Source organism: Paroedura picta, chromosome 14 (genome assembly GCF_049243985.1).
Source record: "Paroedura picta isolate Pp20150507F chromosome 14, Ppicta_v3.0, whole genome shotgun sequence".
Taxonomy (NCBI): domain Eukaryota; kingdom Metazoa; phylum Chordata; class Lepidosauria; order Squamata; family Gekkonidae; genus Paroedura; species Paroedura picta.
This window is the reverse complement of record NC_135382.1, coordinates 1,346,215-1,366,287: the sequence shown is the minus strand read 5'-3', so window position 1 is coordinate 1,366,287 and position 20,073 is coordinate 1,346,215. Positions and strand designations below refer to the sequence as shown.

General features: G+C 45.6%; 1 protein-coding gene across 6 annotated transcripts in view; it reads right to left on the bottom strand.

Annotated features, from left to right (window-relative positions):
• ANKRD33B (ankyrin repeat domain 33B) overlaps positions 1-20,073 on the bottom strand; it is a 47,936-nt gene that overhangs the window by 6,980 nt on the left and 20,883 nt on the right. For all 6 annotated transcript variants that reach the window (XM_077310946.1, XM_077310945.1, XM_077310950.1 and 3 more), the window contains 2 exons: positions 12,696-12,825; positions 736-876 (listed from right to left, as the gene is read on the bottom strand). In XM_077310946.1, the coding sequence (XP_077167061.1) occupies positions 736-876; positions 12,696-12,825 (271 nt within the window). The remainder of the gene's footprint in view (positions 1-735; positions 877-12,695; positions 12,826-20,073) is intronic.

The window sequence follows — 20,073 nt, the reverse complement described above, 5'->3', positions numbered from 1 at the left end:
AATCTGGGCATTTAGAGATCTTTGGGCATTTTTTCATTCATCACAACAAATGCCACTCTGCCTGTGACAGCAGATTGCAAGAGATTGTAGCTAAACTATTAGCTGAAACTGACCCAAATGTGACTTTTGCAGTGGCAAAAATTTTCTCCATGGCATTTTATAGTTTTAATGTAAAATAATTCTGTATCTTTGTGTTTCCCCTTGTTTGCCTGTATAGTTCTGTATTTTCTCTGTTTTGCTTGTGACAGATTGGTCTGTGAGCCCTAAGAAAAGAATGCATTGGGACGGAATAGTCCAGTGTTAGGGCGCGAGTGTGCCCTCCCCCCGTGGCACGGCGCTCAATGCGGTGGGAACGATTGGCTGCTTTGGCGGCCGAATCGCTCAAGCCTAGGGGAGAGGGAGGGGAGAGGGAGAGGGAGGGAAGAGGGAGAGCAGCGCTTGCCGCCTGGCGCTCACCAGTGGGCGCAAACGCACAGGCGCAGAACTGCATTTGCCCCTGCCAGTGAGCGCCACGCCGTGAGTGCCGCTCTCCCTCTTCCTCCCCGGCCCCCGGCCTGAAAAAGGTTGGGGACCACAGGAATGGTCGATGGATCTCCGTCCTGCTCTTGGGAGTCCTGGGCTGCTCACGAAGGGCAAATTGGTTGTCTGCAGTGAGGAGTGGGAATCGGAGCGAAGGTGAGTTTTTGCACTGGCTTGTGGGGGGTGGGGGAGAACCAACGTGAGAGCTCTTCATACCTGCCAACATTAAGGCTCTGACACACTCTGTTCGACCTTGCATTGCAGATTTCATGAGGGCTGTAAATCCAAAAATATTTCTTTTCTCTATATCAAGACCAGGATAATAGTTCAATAAATAATGTGTAATAGTAATATGCCCTACAAAGAGGAAAGAGAAATTATCAGTCCTAGCAAATATTATTTTAAAATCAATATAGGGTGAGAAGCTCCAAAATAGGAAAAGCATTGTAAGAAAATAACATATTATGTGTCTCAGAATGGTAGTTATGCTGTTGCTGTACAGTTACTTTCTGCAGTTACGATGTATTTCTTCTTTTCCACTGAGTATTAATGAACAGCTCCTTGAAAATGGAAAACCTATATCAGTTAGAACTTTTCGGTTTTCTTTCTGGGATTTTTAAACCATCATGGCCTGAGACTTCAGGACAGATTTTTAAAAAGCCAGCAGAGTAGATTACCCACAAAAATATCATCTTAAGGTAAAGGTATCCCCTGTGCAAGCACCAGGTCATGTCTGACCCTTGGGGTGATGCCCTCCAGCGTTTTCATGGCAGACTCAATACGGGGTGGTTTGCCAGTGCCTTCCCCAGTCATTACCGTTTACCCCCCAGCAAGCTGGGTACTCATTTTACCTTGAGCCGGCTGCTGGGATTGAACTCCCAGCCTCATGGACAGCTTCAGACAGCATTTCTGCTGCCACAAGAGGCTCATTAAAATATCATCTTGCAGGGATCCTATCTTGCAATTGTATATGCAAGTGTAACATGGCCACAAAAACACATCTTGAAAGTGGATGGCTTTTATATTCTTTGGGAATGCTGCAGTCCACGTATTGGTCCAAGTCCTAGTACAATATGACTTCCTGTCCTGCACTCCGCACACAAAGTTCATGGGATGTCCTCTTCTGTGGGCATGCAGCCCTGCACTGGGGGAAGAGACCCACAATACAGTGTCCATGGTCTGCAACTGAGACAGGGCTGACCAGATGGACCCTATGGAATCACGTGGGAAGAAGCCAACCGGCCGGGAGTGACAGGGAGAGGGTAGAGAGATGTGCTGAGTTCTGCGTCTAGCTTCACGAGATAACGGGAGCGCTGGTGGCATTGTTTTGGGAGGACAAGAAGGTCCGTGTGTTTGACAAGCAACACAACCATGGCCGTTTGGAACAAGGGTAGGCCAATGCAGCAGCCACCACTAGCACCCCTGGGACCTCAGCACGGCTGCCACAGCTGCAGCTGCAACTCCTCTCCAAAACCCTGATCAGTGACACCCCTGTGGCACTATTGCGCCCTAGACATTTCTTCTCTGTTAGCTTCGAGAGCAACAGTATTTTTGCTAACTGCCAACTACAGACGTTTGGAACCAGGGCAGGGCCCTGGGCATGAGAGCAGACCTTTCCCTTTGGCACATTGAAGCCCTACTGGGAAGCAAGACATGGTACAAATGAAGTGGAAATAAATATCACTAAATATCTCTAAAGACCACTGAGAGGTAGATTAGAAAAAGCTATACTGACTTGATCAGGATTACATAGTGAGTCTAGAGTGAGGCCGAGTGATGAATTTTAAAACCCAAGACCCATGCCTGACACATCCAGTGGAGTCGTTAACCCTAATTGCCTTCCCGGTCCAGCAAAGTGCTCCCTGTAGGCAAACCAGTGGAAAGGCTGGGGATTATTGAACAGTAATACTGTCACAACATGGAAAAGAATATTATTGCATTGTATTTTCTTCACAGTTAGAATGTAAAATGTAAAATGCCCATGCTAGCTCATTACAAAACCAAAATCATAAGCAGTAAAAATTTATTTAATTTAAAATTAATTTCTTCTGGATTTGGTAATAGAGCTGCAATTTAACATTGCCACAGAATATTATCTAAAAAGTACAATCTGTCAGAAAATCTTTTTTTTTATATATATAATTGTATTATTTATTATTATATGAAGCATTTACAGAAAGTAAAGAGAAAAAAGTGACCAGCTGATATGGTTTGCCATCCTCTTTTAACATACATATTCAGTTCCCATCACATATTAATCCTAATCTAGAAGTTTTTACCATCTTTCTTAGCAAAATGATTGTTAATACATATGAGAATATGATCTGTTATAAGAATATATTCTATTATTATCTTGATATAAGGTCAGTCGCCTTCATAAATTGGCCCTGACCTAAGAGTTACTGCTGCTGTCTTGTTAATACATTTGAAATATAGTTTGCCATCCTCTTTTAACATACATATTGGCATACATATTCAGTTCCCATCACATATTGATCCTGATCTAGAAATTATTACCATCTTTCTTAGCAGACTAATTGTTGATACATATGAGAGTATAGTCTATTATAAGAATATATTCTATTATTGTCTTAGATGATATAAAGTCAGTTCCCTTCATATATTGGTCCTGTCCTAAAAGTTACTGCTGCTGTCTTCCCTACAGGAAACCAGGAGAATGCTCCACTGTTCATCACATCCTTCAGGTGGTCGCAGAAAATGAAATTGTGTTTTTTTCCATGTCGCCTGATGGTTCCTGCATAGAGTATTTTCTGGTTGCCTTTCTGTCAGGGCCAAAGAAGTCTCTTACTTGATTCTTGCTTGCAGTCGCCTTTAAGTAGGCTCTGTATACTTTGTCAATCCGGATCTCTTCCTCTGGTCGCACAGAGATATCTCCTGATAGCTTCCTGCGTGCTGTCGCCTTTGAATAGACTCTATTTATTTTGTTGATCCAAATCACTTCCTGCTCTAAATAGACTTCCAGGTTTTCGGTGCTTTCCTTCCTTAAATCTGTTTTCCCAAGTTCTTCCAAGGTGCTTTTGATTTTTACGTCTCTAGCTCTCTCCCTCTCCTGTTGATTAACTTCCAGACATTGAATTCTCGTTTGAAGTATTGTTGGCTGAATTGTGTCGGTTCTGTCTAAAAGCTCTTTCTTAGCCTTTTGGATTTCATTTTCCAGCTTGTTAACTGCTTTCAGTATCTTTGAGCTCCCTTCGCATAACAAATGGAGAAGCTGTGCCTTAGTTAATTCTTCCATAGTTCTAGGCAGTCACAGATTATAAACAGAAAGTCTCGTGAGGTCTCGCAGGAGTTCGAGCGATCCAAAATTATCAGTTTGTCGATCTCCGTATCAAGTCAGCTTCCCCCACTGAACTCTCTCCAGCAAAACTTTAAAGTCTCTCTTTTCTTGAGCTCTCTCTTTGTTTGGTTAGTGGGTATAATTAGCTGGGAGACTCTCACTCGACGAAAGAAGGAATTCACTTGTAAATTGGTTGAGGGGGGGGGGAGAAGAGCTTGTGGGGAAAGAAAAGGAAAAGCCAGAAAGCATTCAATCCTTACTGTTGTAGGCTTCAGCTCCTGTCAGTCTGGTAAAAGATGATCTGGGAAGAATGTAGGGTCAGCTGGTCGTTTCAGGCTTAGAAAGTTATTTACGACAAGGGCGCCATCATGACCTTAAGCACATGCCGCGGTTGATCCGGAGAGCTCATTCTCCCTCCCTCTCCACGGATCTGTAGGACCCTCAGGATGCCGTTCCCGGTTCCTGGGGCGACCGGCGAGCAGATTTGCGTATCTGTTCAGGCCTGCCAGGTGCGGTTGCTCCTGACCCTCAGCATGGCTTAAGAGCCGGCCAGAAATCCGGCTGCTACGGCGCCATCTTCAGTCGTCTCCCCCTGTCAGAAAATCTTGAAGCTTCATCAAGTAGGGCTGAGTCATCTCAGCCCTGTGTCAGCTTTTGACTATCAAAGGTGAGGGCTAAGGAACGTAGATTTCTAGGTAGGCAGGCCCATAGAGTTTGAGCGGGCCATACGGGCCATCTAGTCTGTCAGGATCAGCCCCCTGATCTCTGCCATGATTTGAGATTGACCAGAGAAACTCCATGTTGGTTTGATGTGTGTGTTTGCAGAACCTTTGTAACCTTTTTTATAACCCTGAACTATTTCACACTGCTTTGGGTATTCTCCCCTGCTGTGACACTTTCTTGCAAATGTTGCCCTGTACTTTGTTATCTACAAAGAAGGTTGCCGATTTTACAAAGGACGGCTGGATCCAGAGACAGTCTGGCAGGAAGCCCAGGATGGCACCTGGCAGTGGGGGGTTATTCCACCCTGGGAAAGAGCGGACATTTGGGCGGGAGGAATGCACCGATAACTGCTTGCTTGCCAGGAATCGATTAGATTCGACTTCAGACGTTAGAGTGTTCAGAACTACTTCCAATGAAGCTTTCTATTAATCCAGAAGCCTAGTTGTGAGTCTGTCAGCCTTTGACACCAACCCCCCCTGGGTTTTGCAGGCACTGACTGAGCATACCCAGTCCCAGAGGAGCTGGAATAACTCTCTCTCGTGGGGTCTGTCATTCCAGTTCCAGAAACTCCTGGTATTTGTGTGAGAAATTTTGCACACGTTTCAGTGATGTTAGTTTTCAGAACCAAGCAAACAAAACCCAAGTCAGCCTTTTATCCATTCAGTTGAGTTCAATTCAAACTTTATGACAGTCGTTCAGACCAAGTTATATGAAGTTAATATAGCTTTTATCAACAACAATAAAATAATGCCTGAGTTGATGTGCTGAAAACTTGTCTAAGAATAAATACACTGTACATATTTAGACAGTTATTCAAAATCCTACAGTGTTCCTGTGCAGTCTTCCTTGCTGGGATCTTGCTTGGCTTAAGGAAAACGTTTGCATCCTTCCTGTGGAAACACATTGTTAACATTGTCTTTCACTGGGAGGAAATTTTCAGGTTCATAGGATGACTGTGGGGACTTGCAGCTCTGTGACAGCTCAAGGCCCCATAAGTGATACAGGGAGCTGGATTAGGAGTGGGGGGTGGGGGGAGGAGCTCCTGCCTCCCCCCAGCCTTTCCCCCTGACTTGGTACAGTCCCCCTGACTTGGTACATCAAAATCTCAAGATGTCATAGTCCCATTGTATACAGCACAGGTCAGGCCACACCTGGAGTACTGTGTGCAGTTCTGGAGGCCTCACTTCAAGAAGGACGTTGATAAAATTGAAAGGGTACAGAGGAGAGCGAAGAAGATGATCTGGGGCCAAGGGACCAAGCCCTATGAAGATAGGTTGAGGGACTTGGGAATGTTCAGCCTGGAGAAAAGGAGGTTGAGAATGGATATGATAGCCCTCTTTAAGTATTTGAAAGGTTGTCACTTGGAGGAAGGCAGGATGCTGTTTCTGTTGGCTGCAGAGGAGAGGACACGCAGTAATGGGTTTAAACTACAAGTACAAGCTCTGGGCTGATCCTGCGTTGAGCAGGGGGTTGGACTAGATGGCCTGTATGGCCCCTTCCAAATCTATGATTCTGTGATTCTGTGAAGATTTCCCTGATTCTGAGAGGGAGTGGGTGGAGGTGGAGCATGTGAAAGCACTCAGGCTGGACTGGGAATTCTACAATAATTACCCGGATAAAACTGCCCCTCCCTAATGGGAGGGAAGTTTTGCTTGTGGGAGCACAATGTCAAGACACCTAATCTACTAATGGGTCTATATGCTCTTCTTATAGCTACTGCGACTCCATTCCGTATGCTTTTGCTTTTAGTATTTGCCATGCTTTGTAGTGGCGGGGATGGTTCAACTAAGGTTCAGAAGGTGGGAGGCACAGGGCCGGTACTTGCTGCCTCTTATTCCCTTGGACGGGGTAAGGAGCAAACCTGCTGGTCTGGGGTTACAAGGGTCAAATCTCTGGGTCCTTGGAGCTCCGGCAGCGACTGCTGTGACTGGCAGACAGTTTTGGGGGGGGAGGCATGAGAAGAGAACAGGGGGTGTCCTCTGAGAAACCAACACCTGCGCCAATTGTTATCGGATTCAAACCGTGCATTAGCAAATAAAGTAGCCAGATTTGCTTGGCAAGGTGCTAGAATCAGAAAGAACTGGGTTGTTAATATGGAGTCATTCTACGACTGGCTAATGTTGACTGTTCACTAGTAACCTTTATACTCAGGTCGCCAGCTTTCTTTGTTTTGCCTTTCGACCTCAGTCCATATACCAGGTTTGTTATTATTGCTAGTATGCGATATTGATTATTTATTTTTGCATTCTTTTGGGCTGTGACCATGAATAAACTGGGACAAGCCCAAGGTCAACCAGCTGCCTGCCTGTGGAGTAGTACACTCCTTCCATGGGAAAGGCTGTAAAAATATATCGCATGGGAAAAGAGTTGGTTTTTATCCCCTGCTTTTCAATACCCGAGGGAGTCTCAAGTGCTCTTAATTCCAAGAGATTAATGTGTAATCCTGATTCTGTGCACAGGAGGGGAGGGGAGCCGGGGGGGGGGGGCTTGAATGCATATGTTAGTATTCCCCAGTTTGGATTAAACTAGGTTAATAGTAAATTGCATCTATAAACTGCAGTGTTGGAGCTATGGCTAAAATGCAGAGCCCTCCAGACATCCCAGGCGCCTCCTCATCGCCTATGCACTTGGGGTAAATGCCCTCCCCTTATCGTTGTCCCGGCTGAACATCGCAGCCGTTGCCTCCAACACTTCCTTCATCTGGGACCGCAATTTGGTGATATTCCATTGGACAGCACTCTCACGCTCCCGTTCCACCATGGGCTGGTTCCTACCCACCAGGTCGGCCCAGTTCCCGAGCTCTAAGTCGTAGGCTGCAGACATTCTAAGCCTACCCTTGAGGTCCATCTCATAGAGCTTGAGTTTGGACCCCCAGGATTTTCAGCGCGGCACGTGCAGCCAGTAGGGGGCTTTGTAGCGGGGACCAGTGGTCTCCCCAACTACAGATATGAGACCTGCCGAGGCCTCACTAGCCGAAAAAGAGAAGATCCATCAGCCCCAAAAGTCAATCGAGAAGTACAGGACATTTCAAGCTGACAATGACCTTTTGGGAGTAAGACAAAAGTCGACTCCATCAGTTTGCTGCCCTGGATATCGGTAACGGGGTTCTGATTCTGACTGAATGAGTATTTGAATTGTAATAGGGTATGTTGGGGCCTTCGAATACAAAGTTTTCCTACATTATTTTCAGATAATAAAGTGTTTAAATCTAGATGGGCAGCTATTTTGAATAAATGTTCTACTTATTTTACTTATCATTGAGCAGTCTGCCATGGAAATCAAACATATGGAAGAGTACATTAATAAGATTAAAGATTCTTTAAAAATTGATACACCACAAGAGACATTTGATGAGAAAATTGAATTCACTGATATAGAAAATATGTTTGTTGATAGTTTAAAGGAATATAAAAAATAGAAAGTTTAATTGCAGTTTGTGTGATGACATAACTCAGGGGTTGCCAACCCCCGGGCCGGGTCGTGGTACCAGGTGGTGAAAGCCTCAGTACCAGGCCATGGGGTGGGCGGGGGGGGGGGGAGGCGCCTCGGCCACCGAAGCTGCTGAAAAGACAATCAGTTGGGTTGTCTGGAATTGTTCCCCCCCCTCCATGCTGAAGCCATTTATAAAACACAGAATCACAGAATCATGGAGTTGGAAGGGGCCACACAGGCCATCTAGTCCAACCCCCTGCTAAACGCAGGATCAGCCCTAAGCATCCTAAAGCATCCAAGAAAAGTGTGTATCCAGCCTTTGCTTGAAGACTGCCAGTGAGGGGGAGCTCACCACCTCCTTAGGCAGCCTATTCCACTGCTGAACTACTCTGGCTGTGAAAAATTATTTCCTGATATCTAGCCTATATTGTTGTAGTTTAGACCCATTACTGCGCGTCCTTTCCTCTGCAGCCAACGGAAACAGCATCCTGCCCTCCTCCAAGTGACAACCTTTCAAATACTTAAAGAGGGCTATCATGTCCCCACTCAACCTCCTTTTCTCCAGGCTGAACATTCCCAAGTCCCTCAACCTATCTTCATAGGGCTTGGTCCCTTGGCCCCAGATCATCCTCATTGCTCTGTACCCTTTCAATTTTATCCACGTCCTTCTTGAAGTGAGGCCTCCAGAACTCCAGAACTGACCCCTATGCAGAACTTTACACTTATCTTTATTAAATTGCATCTTGTTCTCATTTGCCCATTTTTCCATTGTGTTCAGATCTCGTTGAACTCTGTCTCTATCTTAAGGAGTATTTGCCAGTCCTCCCAATTATGAAACAAAAGTTCTTTATGTTAAGAAGTGAAAGTATCCAGGGACAACATTGTTGGTTCTGAGTTATGTCCAGAGAGGCGAGAGATTATACATGCTGAGCCCTGCCCTCAGGAATGTCTCCATAATTCAAAGGAACCCACCTTTGGTTAGGCTTCCTATCTAACTACAGAGGCTACATGTTACAGATTAAAATTCCTAACACTGGTTATACAAATATAGTAAACATAGGACATACATATATGTGGCCATATATATATATATATATATATATATATAGATATAGATATAGATATAGATATAGATATAGATATAGATATAGATATAGATATAGATATAGATATAGATAGATATATATAGATATATATAGATATATATAGATATATATAGATATATATAGATATATATAGATATATAGATATAGATATAGATATATATAGATATATATATAGATATATATAGATATATATAGATATATATAGATATATATAGTGGGATGTACATATTTACATACAGCTGAACAATAAAACAGAATTTCTTTGAACCGTGACCATTACTCCAATACGTGACTGTTGGTTCCAGAGAGGGCCTCTGTGGGAACTAATTTACGCAGGAAGCAGCTGCGCCTTCCAAAAGTTATTTGGCTGGACTCTTATCAGCTTCCAGGCAATCCACAGAGAACAGAGAAAAACACAAACTGGTTCCCACCTTCAGGCGAGGACTGGAATCTCCACACCTAAGGCTTAATCTGAATTCCCATATAAACCTTCTGGCAGTATACATTCCATAGGCATACAATAACTGGGGAGGGGGAAGGCGGAAAGTTCATTCAATAAACCACCATTATTTGGCAGAACCAACCTGGTTCTGACACTAAGACTTATAAAGATGCCCATCCTGTGTTTCACTGTAGCAACGCTGCTATATTCTCCTGAACCGGACAAATAGCATTCTGGTCCTGACACTGCTATGCTGGTGTACATGGATGAACACACACACTATGAGGTCCAGCAAGCCTTAGATTCCAGGATGCAAACTTCAGCGTCTCGTGGCTTGGAAGGAGTCTGACTGTGAACATTTTTTCCTGATATCTAGCCTATATCGTTGTACTTGTAGTTTAAACCCATTACTGCATGTCCTCTCCTCTGCAGCCAACAGAAACAGCATCCTGTCCTCCTCCAAGTGACAACCTTTCAAATACTTAAAGAGGGCTATCATGTCCCCTCTAAACCTCCTTTTCTCCAGGCTGAACATTCCCAAGTCCCTCAACCTATCTTCAATGGAGCACTGCTGTGGTACATTGACTGCTCTCCCCCGGGCTTCTTCTTGAACACCGTGGACCTCCTTCTCCTCCATCCCCCCCCTTTTTTTAGGAAGGGGGGTAGGAAGGGGATTTTATTATTGTGCCGCCATGCTGTGATATTTTTAAGTCTTTTAATAGGAGTTTTAATGGGGTTTTAAGACACTGTAACCCGCCACGAGCCATTTGGGAGTGGTGGGAAATAAATCGAAATAATAATAATAATAATAATAATAATAATAATAATAATAATAATAATAATAATAATAATAATAATAATAATAAAATAAAAATAAAAATAAAAATAAAAATAAAAATAAAAATAAAAATAAAAATAAAAATAAAAATAAAAATAAAAATAAAAATAAAAATAAAAATAAAAATAAAAATAAAAATAAAAATAAAAATAAAAATAAAAATAAAAATAAAAATATAAATATAAATATAAATATAAATATAAATATAAATAAATAAAAATAATTCATAGTGCTTGGTCCCTTAGCCCCAGATCATCTTCATCACTCTCCTCTGTACCCTTTCAATTTTATCTACGTCCTTCTTGAAGTGAGGCCTCCGGAACTGCACACAGTACTCCAGGTGTGGTCTGACCAGTGCCGTATACAATGGGACTATGACATCTTGTGATTTTGATGTGATGCCCCTGTTGATACAGCCCAAAATGGCATTCGCCTTTTTTACTGCTGCATCACACTGCCTGCTCATGTTTAGTTTACAATCCACAAGTACTCCAAGGTCTCGTTCACACACAGTGTTACCTAGAAGCGTATCCCCTATCCAGTAGGCATGCTTTTCATTTTTCTGACCCAGATGCAGAACTTTACATTTATCTTTATTAAATTGCATCATGTTCTCATTTGCCCATTTTTCCATTATGTTCAGATCTTGTTGAACTCTGTCTCTGTCTTCTGGAGTATTTGCCAGTCCTCCCAGTTTGGTGTCTTCTGCAAACTTGCTGAGTAGTCCTTCCACCCCCTCATCTAGATCATTAATAAATACGTTAAAAAGTACCGGGCCGAGCACCGAGCCCTGAGGTACCCCGCTACTCACCTCTCTCCAGTCTGATGAAACACCATTGACAACAACTCTTTGAGTGCAGTTCTCTAACCAATGCCCTATCCACCTGACTATCTGAAAATCCAGATTGCAGTCCTTCAACTTATCCATCAGAACATCATGGGGAACCTTATCAAAAGCTTTACTAAAATCCAAGTAAATGACATCAACCGAATTTCCACGATCCAGCGAACCTGTTACTTGGTCAAAAAAGGAAACCAGTTTGGTCTGGCAAGACCTGTTGGAGACAAATCCATGCTGACTTCCTTGGATCACCAAATTGTCCTCCAGATGTTTGCAGATCGCTCCCTTTAATATCTGCTCCATTATCTTCCCCACAACAGAGGTCAGACTCACTGGTCTGTAGTTTCCAGGTCATCCTTCCTCCCTTTTTTGAAGATCAGAATAACGTTTGCCTATTGCCTCCTTTACTTTACGTTTGCTCCTCACATAACTGAAAAATCTTTTCTTGTTACAATGGGCTTCCCTGGACAATCTTAGCTCACTCTCAGCTTTGGCCTTTCTGATGATTGATCTACAGTGCCTAGTAACCTGTAGGTACTCTTCTTTAGAGCTCTGTCCTTCCCTCCATTTCCTGAACATTTTCCTTTTCTTTCTTAGTTCCTCTTGAAGTTCTCTGTTAATCCAAATAGGCTTCTTAGAGCTCCTGCAGTATTTTCGTCTTTCTGGGATAGTCATTGATTGAGCATGCAATAGCTCTTGTTTGAGTAGTGCCCACCCTTCACATGCTCCCTTCCCTTCCAGCATTCTTGTCCATGGTATGACACTCATCATGTCTCTGAGTTTATTAAAGTTTGCCCTACAAAAATCCAACATCCGCGTCTGGCTACAAGCTTCCTTGGCTCCCCATCTCAAAAGGAATACTATGAGGACATGGTCACTTCCCCCTAGGGTCCCCACCTCCTTCACCTCATCCACCAACTCTTGCCTGTTGGTCAGTATTAAGTCCAGTATGGCTGAACCTCTTATGGGTTCATCTACCATTTGATAAATGAAATTGTCAGCCAGGCAGGTCAGAAACTTGCATGACTGAGGACGCTTCGCAGAGTTTGTTTCCCAGCACATATCTGGGAAATTGAAGTCACCCATGATGACAAGGTCCTGCCGCTTGGATATTTTCTCAAGCTGCTCACAAAGTGCAGCATCCACATCCTCTCATTGGTCAGGTGGTCGGTAGCAGACACCAACCACCACACTGTTTGTTTTCCTCTCGCTTATTTTCACCCAGATGATTTCCACTGTAGATATGCTCTCCTTCACTAGAATTTCCTGACAGGTAAGCCCTTTCCCAGCTTGCTGGGGGGTACCCAGCTTGCTGGGGGGTAAACGGTAATGACTGGGAAAAGCACTGGCAAACCACCCCATATTGAGTCTGCCATGAAAACGCTAGAGGGAGCCACCCCAAGGGTCAGACATGACCCAGTGCTTGCACAGGGGATACCCTTACCTTTACCTTTAAACATATACTCAAACATTAGTACTAAACACGACCTCCTTACCTGCCTGGGCCGCTGTAATGAGGGCTGTGTTCCCTTCGTTGTCCTGCCAGTTTACATCCACATGAGGGCACTGTGCCAGTGCAACTACAATATCCACGAACCCTTGGTAACAGGCAATAATAAGGCCAGTCTACAAGTAAAAAACATAAGTAGGTGGTGAAAGGGAAGCAAACTTTCATTTCTGCATAAAGATAAGTCTGAACCTCAGACTTATTTTAGGTTTTATCCTTTTGTATGAATTCATGTAAACTGCAGCTGCCGGAGAATTCCAAGTGACATTTTTTATCCTTTCTAAATGAGACTCTCCTTTTTCACAGAAGTCAGAGGAAGCTTTCAAGATCACAAATATGTATAATTAATAAAATAACAATCACGCTGTAAAAGAAAAATAAAACCCATCACTGAATGACAGGAAACAATTACATCAGGTAGACCCTTATGTGTTGAGCTTAGGACACCTTGCTTAAACAACAATGTCACTTTACTCTTTTATCAGAATAATTCTAATACTAGGATCTCCTTAACAAGTCCCATAACTGCATGTGGTTCAAATAAATATGGTGGGACAAAGTATCTGTGGGTTCGGTAATCATAGATCATAGACGAAGAGTGCTTACACTCGAACGCTCATGCCCTGAATAAATCTTTGTTGGTCTTAAAGGTGCTGCTGGACTCTGATTTTATCATAGATCATAAAGTTCTTCCAAATCAAACAGCTCTTTATTCAATGCAACACTAAATCGAAACACCGAACGAGAAACACAGGCACAACACAAACTTATATACAACTTAGATTGTCCAACAAAGAACCTGATTGGTTCTTAACAGGAGGAGTTCATCGGTCCACTATTAGAGTCCATATTCAGTTACCAATTGCAGATGTGAAACTTACAGGCCTTCATTTGCATAGCACTCTAAAGCACAGCTTGCCTGCATACATAGCACCCCTCCCCCGCAAGATAAGCACATCCCAGTTGGTAAACCTAGTCCTCCAAATATTTGTGCCTGAGTTCAGCAGCAGTTTAGCCTGTGCTGCCATGGGTGCTGCCGGTGGAGGCGAAAGTTCTGAGGCTTCTGCAGTGGCTGGCTCAATATCGACCGTTGATGGCAGAAGCTTCCTGGCCTGCCTCCTTCCTTCTCAGCCCCAGGATCTCCATCTTGGAGGAGTTTCAGCCAACTCTGCTACAGCTTCCCAGCCACCCAGCTACAGCTTCCAAACATCTGGCAAATGTTTCTGAGGGGGAGTCCCAACAGCCATCCATGAGGAGATAGAGCTGGGTGTCATCTGCATACTGATGACACCTCAGCCCAGAATCCAGACCAGCTGGGCCAGAGGGAGCATAAAGATGTTAAAAAGTGTGTGTGTGGGGGGGGGGGGGGAGAACTGTCCCTTGTGGCAAACTACATAGGAGCTGAAGGAGTGCAATAAGTCTTCCCCCACAGCAACCTTCTGTGTCTGGTTCCATAGGAAGGAGAGCAACCACTGAAGGGCTGTCCCTTCCCACTTATCTCAGTCCCAGAGAGGCAGCGGGCTAAGAGCTAGTGGTCCACCATGTCAAACGTGGCTGAGAGATCTAACATCACAAGAATGGCTGAACCACCTCTATCAAGTTGGTGCCAGAGATCATCCATCAAGGTGACCAGCACTGTCTCCACCCTGTGACCAGGAAAGAAGCCCAACTGGTATGGGCAAGTGCCAAAGTTTCCTCCAAGAATGCCAGGAGCTGGTTCACAGCGGGCCTTTCAACTACATTATCTGGAAACACAAGATGTGAGACTGAGCAGTAGCCAGCCAAGGTCCGTGGATCCAGCAATGGTTTCCTTAGCAAGGGATGAACTACTGCCTTCTTAAGCTCCTCAGGGAACTCCCCAGTAGACAGGGAGAGGCTGAGAATATCCATGAGAAGAAGGATTTAGACAAACTGGAACATCCAAAGGAGAGCAACAAAAATGGTGAGAGGTTTGGAGACAAAGACATATAAGGAAAGGTTGAGGGATCTTGGTCTGTTTAGCCTAGAGAGAAGATGACAAAGAGGTGATATAATAGCCATCTTCAAGTACTTGAAGGGCCATCAATTGATAATGGAGTGGATTTATTTTCTGTTGCCCCAGAGGGTCAGATCAGAACCAACGGGTTGAAATTAAAAATAATTTTTGGTTAAATATCTGGAATAAGTTCTTGACTATAAGAGCGGCTCCTCAGTGGAATAAGCTTCCTCAGGAGATGGAATTGGGTCACTGTGGATTGGCAGTTAGTTGTGGAGCTACAATAGGCATTTCTCACTCTGCCTGAGACACTGGTTTGAGGACCCACAGGCAATCAGGTGGTCCAGTTCAGCATCAATCTTTGGTTCAAGGCAAAGGGTACCCAGCAAACCTTAAGGTGGAGGGGTGCAATGCCAGGGTCAAGGGCAAATGATACAAGTGGCTCAGTGTATCAGTGAAGCGTCATCTCAAAAACAGCCAAGAATTTTGTGCAGATGTCTTCCAGGAAGGATGTTTGGAGCTGGCTGACCCCTGAGATGGCAATCCCCAGGGGGGCAAAGCATTCAAGACCAAGCAGGCTGGTGTGGTGCCCTTGATGACGCAGAGAAGGCGAGTGCTAAACGACTGGTGCTTGACCTGGAAGCAGCCAACACCAGTGATGTGGTTGACCTGGAAGTCAGTGAGTTTCACCCCTGGGGGTTTCAGGTGCGGTGTCTGATCTAAGCAAGGGTCTCCCAGGATATGATGGAGATGGCAGGCTCTGAGTCTATCTCTGTGCTGCACGGTGCCCCTTTTGTAGAGATGAAAGGACACACACGACACCGGTATCTGGAGAAAAGGGAATCTTCTGCCTGTCTCTCTCTCTCCTGGGGCTTCTCCGGACCCCAGGCTTTATTCAGTACATTTAGCTTACACATTAACCTTCATTCCACACTCTTGTCACAGCCAGACTCTCACCTCTGTGTTTGCCCGGAAAAGTACACACTGACCAGAGCGATCGCCATATCTCAATCCCTGCAGACGCCAGGGTTTCGCTCACGTATGCAAGGCTAGAAGTCAGTATCGGGGTGCGCTCTGTTAATCCATTCAGCTCCCATCACCTTTGTTAAAGATGGTGATGTGGATCTTCCTATGGGACGGGCACAGGGAAAGAATGGATTTTTAGAACTGGAAGTTATTGCTGGATGGTATTTACCATGGGGCAAGAGATGCAGCGGTTGTTCGGGTGCCGAGCTACTCCATTTCAAGCAGAGACTGACATGACTGTGACGCTTCGTGTGTGTGACTGATTCTCACTGCCACACATTCTTGGCATCACTGGTCTTCTTGGATCAGTAACATGGCCAGGCTTGCCACAGATGTGGCACAGAGCGTCCCTGGATCAGCCGGTCTTCCTGGGGCGTTACCGTTAGAGCTGGTGCAGTGGCTGGTGGGCTGCTTCAGCTGGCTGCGACAGCCAGGCTGGGCTGAATGGAGTTCTTCAGCCTCCTTGTCCAAATCAGTTCAGTTCAGACTTTATTACAGTCGTTCAGACCAAGTTATACAAAGTCGATACATAAAAGACCAAAAGAATAGGGTCATTTGATATAATGCAGTTTAAAACAGATAATAAAATAGAGCTTAAAATTATGCTACTTCAGAGCATCGGCACAAAACCTGGCCAGCTGAGTTGTCACCTGGGGGGACTCCTCACTTAGCAGCCTCTTTGCTCGATCCACATCGTGATGCTCTGGCAACTTGTCCGGGTCACTGCTGTCACTGCTTTTGGTTTAGAGGCCCTTGCGGAGAGAGCAGGGTGGATGGCCTTAGTGTTGACTGCAGAGGCCTTTGTGGTGAGGGCCTCAGTAACGACCGTTTACCTGGGGAGAATAGGCGGCATTGAATACGCTCCTCACGTAAGCCGCAGATGAGTGGATAACGGAGCATGTCCTCCGATTTGTCAAAGTCACAGTGCTGGGCTGCCTGACCATGTTCTGTGACAAAGTCGGTGACGGATTCTCCTCCTTGCTGATTACGTCGATGGAATGCGTGACATGAAGCCGTTTGGGCCGTGAGGGGTTGAAATGCTGCTGCAGCGTCTTAACTATGGTCTCATAAGACGCCTCACTGGTGCTCGCAGGTCCCGAGTGAGGAGGAATGTTCAGCGGCGGCAGATTCTGAGCAAGGTGCTGCACTTCCATTGGGGGCCATCAGCGTCATTCTCCTCGAAACAACACTCCAGCCTGGTGCTGTAGGACTCCCAATCTTCAGAATCCTTCCCCTCGAATGGCTCACATTCTGGCACGGACGCAAGTCTGATTTGATTAGCGGACGTCTGGCAGTAGAAAGGCTCCAGTCAGTCAGGTGGCCCTCGTGGCTCAGGTGCTGCAGGCCACTCTCAGCCACTCAGTTATTCCCTGAATGCCAGAACATGAGCAGTCCCCAGGATAACAGGGCACAGCTGGACTTGCCTTGTTGTGAAGCACAGATAGAACAAAAAGGGCACAGATAGAATCATAGAAGAGTTGGAAGGGACCTCCCGGGTCATCTAGTCCAACCCCCTGCACTATGCAGGATACTCACAGCCCTATCGCTTCTCCACTGTCACCTGCCACCCCCTTGAACCTTCACAGAATCAGCCTCTCAGTCAGATGGCTATCCAGTCTCTGTTTACATATTTCCAAAGATATTTAATATCTCCACCTCCCGGGGAAGCCTGTTCCACTGAGAAACCGCTCTAAGATCAGGCTGCTCTCTCCACCCCTGTGGGGTCAGAACTGGTATTAGACTATGTTGTTGTTAGGTGTGAAGTCGTGTCTGACCCATTGCGACCCCATGGACAATGATCCTCCAGGCCTTCCTGTCCTCTACCATTCCCCGGAGTCCATTTAAGCTCGCACCGACTGCTTCAGTGACTCCATCCAGCCACCTCATTCTCTGTCGTCCCCTTCTTCTTTTGCCCTCGATTGCTCCCAGCATTAGGCTCTTCTCCGGGGAGTCCTTCCTTCTCATGAGGTAGCCAAAGTATTTGAGTTTCATCTTCAGGAACTGGCCTTCTAAGGGCTGATCTCCTGTAGGACTGACTGGTTTGTTCACCTTGCAGTCCAAGGGACTCGCAAGTGTCTTCTCCAGCACCAGAGTTCAAAAGCCTTAATTCTTTGACGTTCGGCCTTCCTTATGGTCCAACTTTCACAACCGTAAATTGCAACTGGGAATACCATAGCCTTGACTAGACACACTTTTGTTGGCAGGGTGATGTCTCTGCTTTTTAGGATGGTGTCTAGATTTGCCATAGCTTTCCTCCCAAGGAGCAAGCGTCTTTTAATTTCTTTGCTGCAGTCCCCATCTGCAGAGATCTTGGAGCCCAGGAAAATAAAATCTGTCACTATCTCCATTTCTTCCCCATCTATTTGCCAGGAATTCAGAGGGCTGGATGCCATGGTCTTAGTTTTCTTGATGTTGAGTTTCAAGCCACCTTTTGCACTCTCCTCCTTCACCCGCATCAACAGGCTCTTTAATTCCTCTTCAGTTTCTGCCATTAGAGCGGTATCATCTGCATATCTGAGGTTGTGGATATTTCTCCCTGCAATCTTGTTCCCAATTTGTGACTCATCTAACCCTGCCTTTCTCATGATGTGCTCTGCATACAAGTTAAATAGGCAAGGCGACAGTATACAGCCTTGCCAAACTCCTTTCTCAATTTTGAACCAATCAGTGATTCCATGCCTGGTTCTCACTGTTGCTTCTTGACCTGCATATAGGTTTCTCAAGAGACAAGATGCTCTGAACTTGCCACAATTTGTTGTGCTCCACACAATTAAAGGCTTTAGCATAGTCAATGAAGCAGAAGTAGATGTTCTTCTGGAACTCCCTAGCTTTCTCCATGATCCAGCATATGTTGGCAATTTGATCTCTAGTTCCTCTGCCTCTTCGAAATCTTGCCTGTACTTCTGGAAGGTCTCGGTCCACACATTGCTGGAGCCTAGCTTGTAGGATTTTGAGCATAACTTTGCTAGCATGAGAAATGAGTGCAATGGTGCGGTAGTTTCCCTTTAAGCGCTACAACGAATCGCTTTTTGCGGGACTGTTTCAGGTGTGTGGCAGATTGTGTGCGACGTTTTGCGGAACTGCAAATTAGTAGCATTTACAATTTGCAAGGCTTTTGCAACATTGAAGTTGTGCAGAATGGACCTCAGTGTTTTCCCCAAAGTCGGCCAAGAGGCCTCTAGTTCAACTTTCTGTATGCAAGGTAGGAGAAAGGTCATGACAAAGAGTGGAGATTTCGTCTGTGAAGTGACTCACAAGTGCCTCACAGCTAACATCCAATTGGCTGTTAGTTTGCTGCCTCTCATCAAGAGCAGTGTGGGATCGAACTACCCTGAATAATTGTGCTGGGCGTGACTGCGCAGACGCAATGCATGTCGAATAAAAGTTGCATTTCACTGTCTTCAGCGCCATCTCATAGGCTCTTAACTGCATTCTATAAGATGCTCTCGATTCTTCGTTGCGAGACTTCCTCCAAACTTGCTCTAGTCGTTTCAGTTCCCGTTTCTTCCATCGTAGCTCCTCAGTGTACCAGGGAGCCCGTTTGCGACAGGGGCGGAGAGGATGTTTGGGAGCTAACTCATCGATGGCAGCCTGCATCCTGTCATGCCAGTTGCTGACCAGTTCATCTAGAGAAGTGCCAGGAGGCATTGGGTCCCGCAGAGCATTCAGGAATCCAACTGGACCCATAAGTCTCCATGGGCAAGCTGAAATGTGCTCAGCGCCCAACTGACGGGGAGGTGGCAACCTAAGCTGGGTCTTCAGGGTATATTGGTCCGACCATGGCACGGCAGTAGTCCTGACCGGATCCACACTCAACCCCGCACCGAAAATGAGGTCCAGGGTGGGGCCTGCCTGGTGGGTAGGGCCAACAACAAATTGCAAGAGCCCTAGTGTCACCATGGCTGACACCAGGTCCAGGCCATTGCCCAATGGCAGCAGTTCCGCATGGACGTTAAAGTCCTCCAGAATTAGCAGTCTAGGGAACTGTAACGTCCAGGAGGCCGCTGCACGGCTGGCAGGGCATCTGTGGGTGAACTAGGCACATGATATACCAGCCAGATGGCCATGCTCTCGGCTGTGCCCCACCCAAGGCCAAAACATTCAATTCCTGGGATTTTCGGCACAGGGAGAGCCCTGAAGGGGATCTTATCACAGATCAGGATTGCCACTCTTCCTCCCCGCCCCACAGTCCGCGACTGATGGTGGACGGAGAACCCGGCAGGGGTTAGCCCTTTAAGGGCGACTGTTTTGCCGTCCCTGGTCCAGGTTTCCATCAGGCAGGCCAGGTCTACCTCCTGCTCTGCAAAATACACTTGCAGAGTGGAGGCTTTGTTGTTGATGGATCTGGCGTTGCACAGCATCAGTG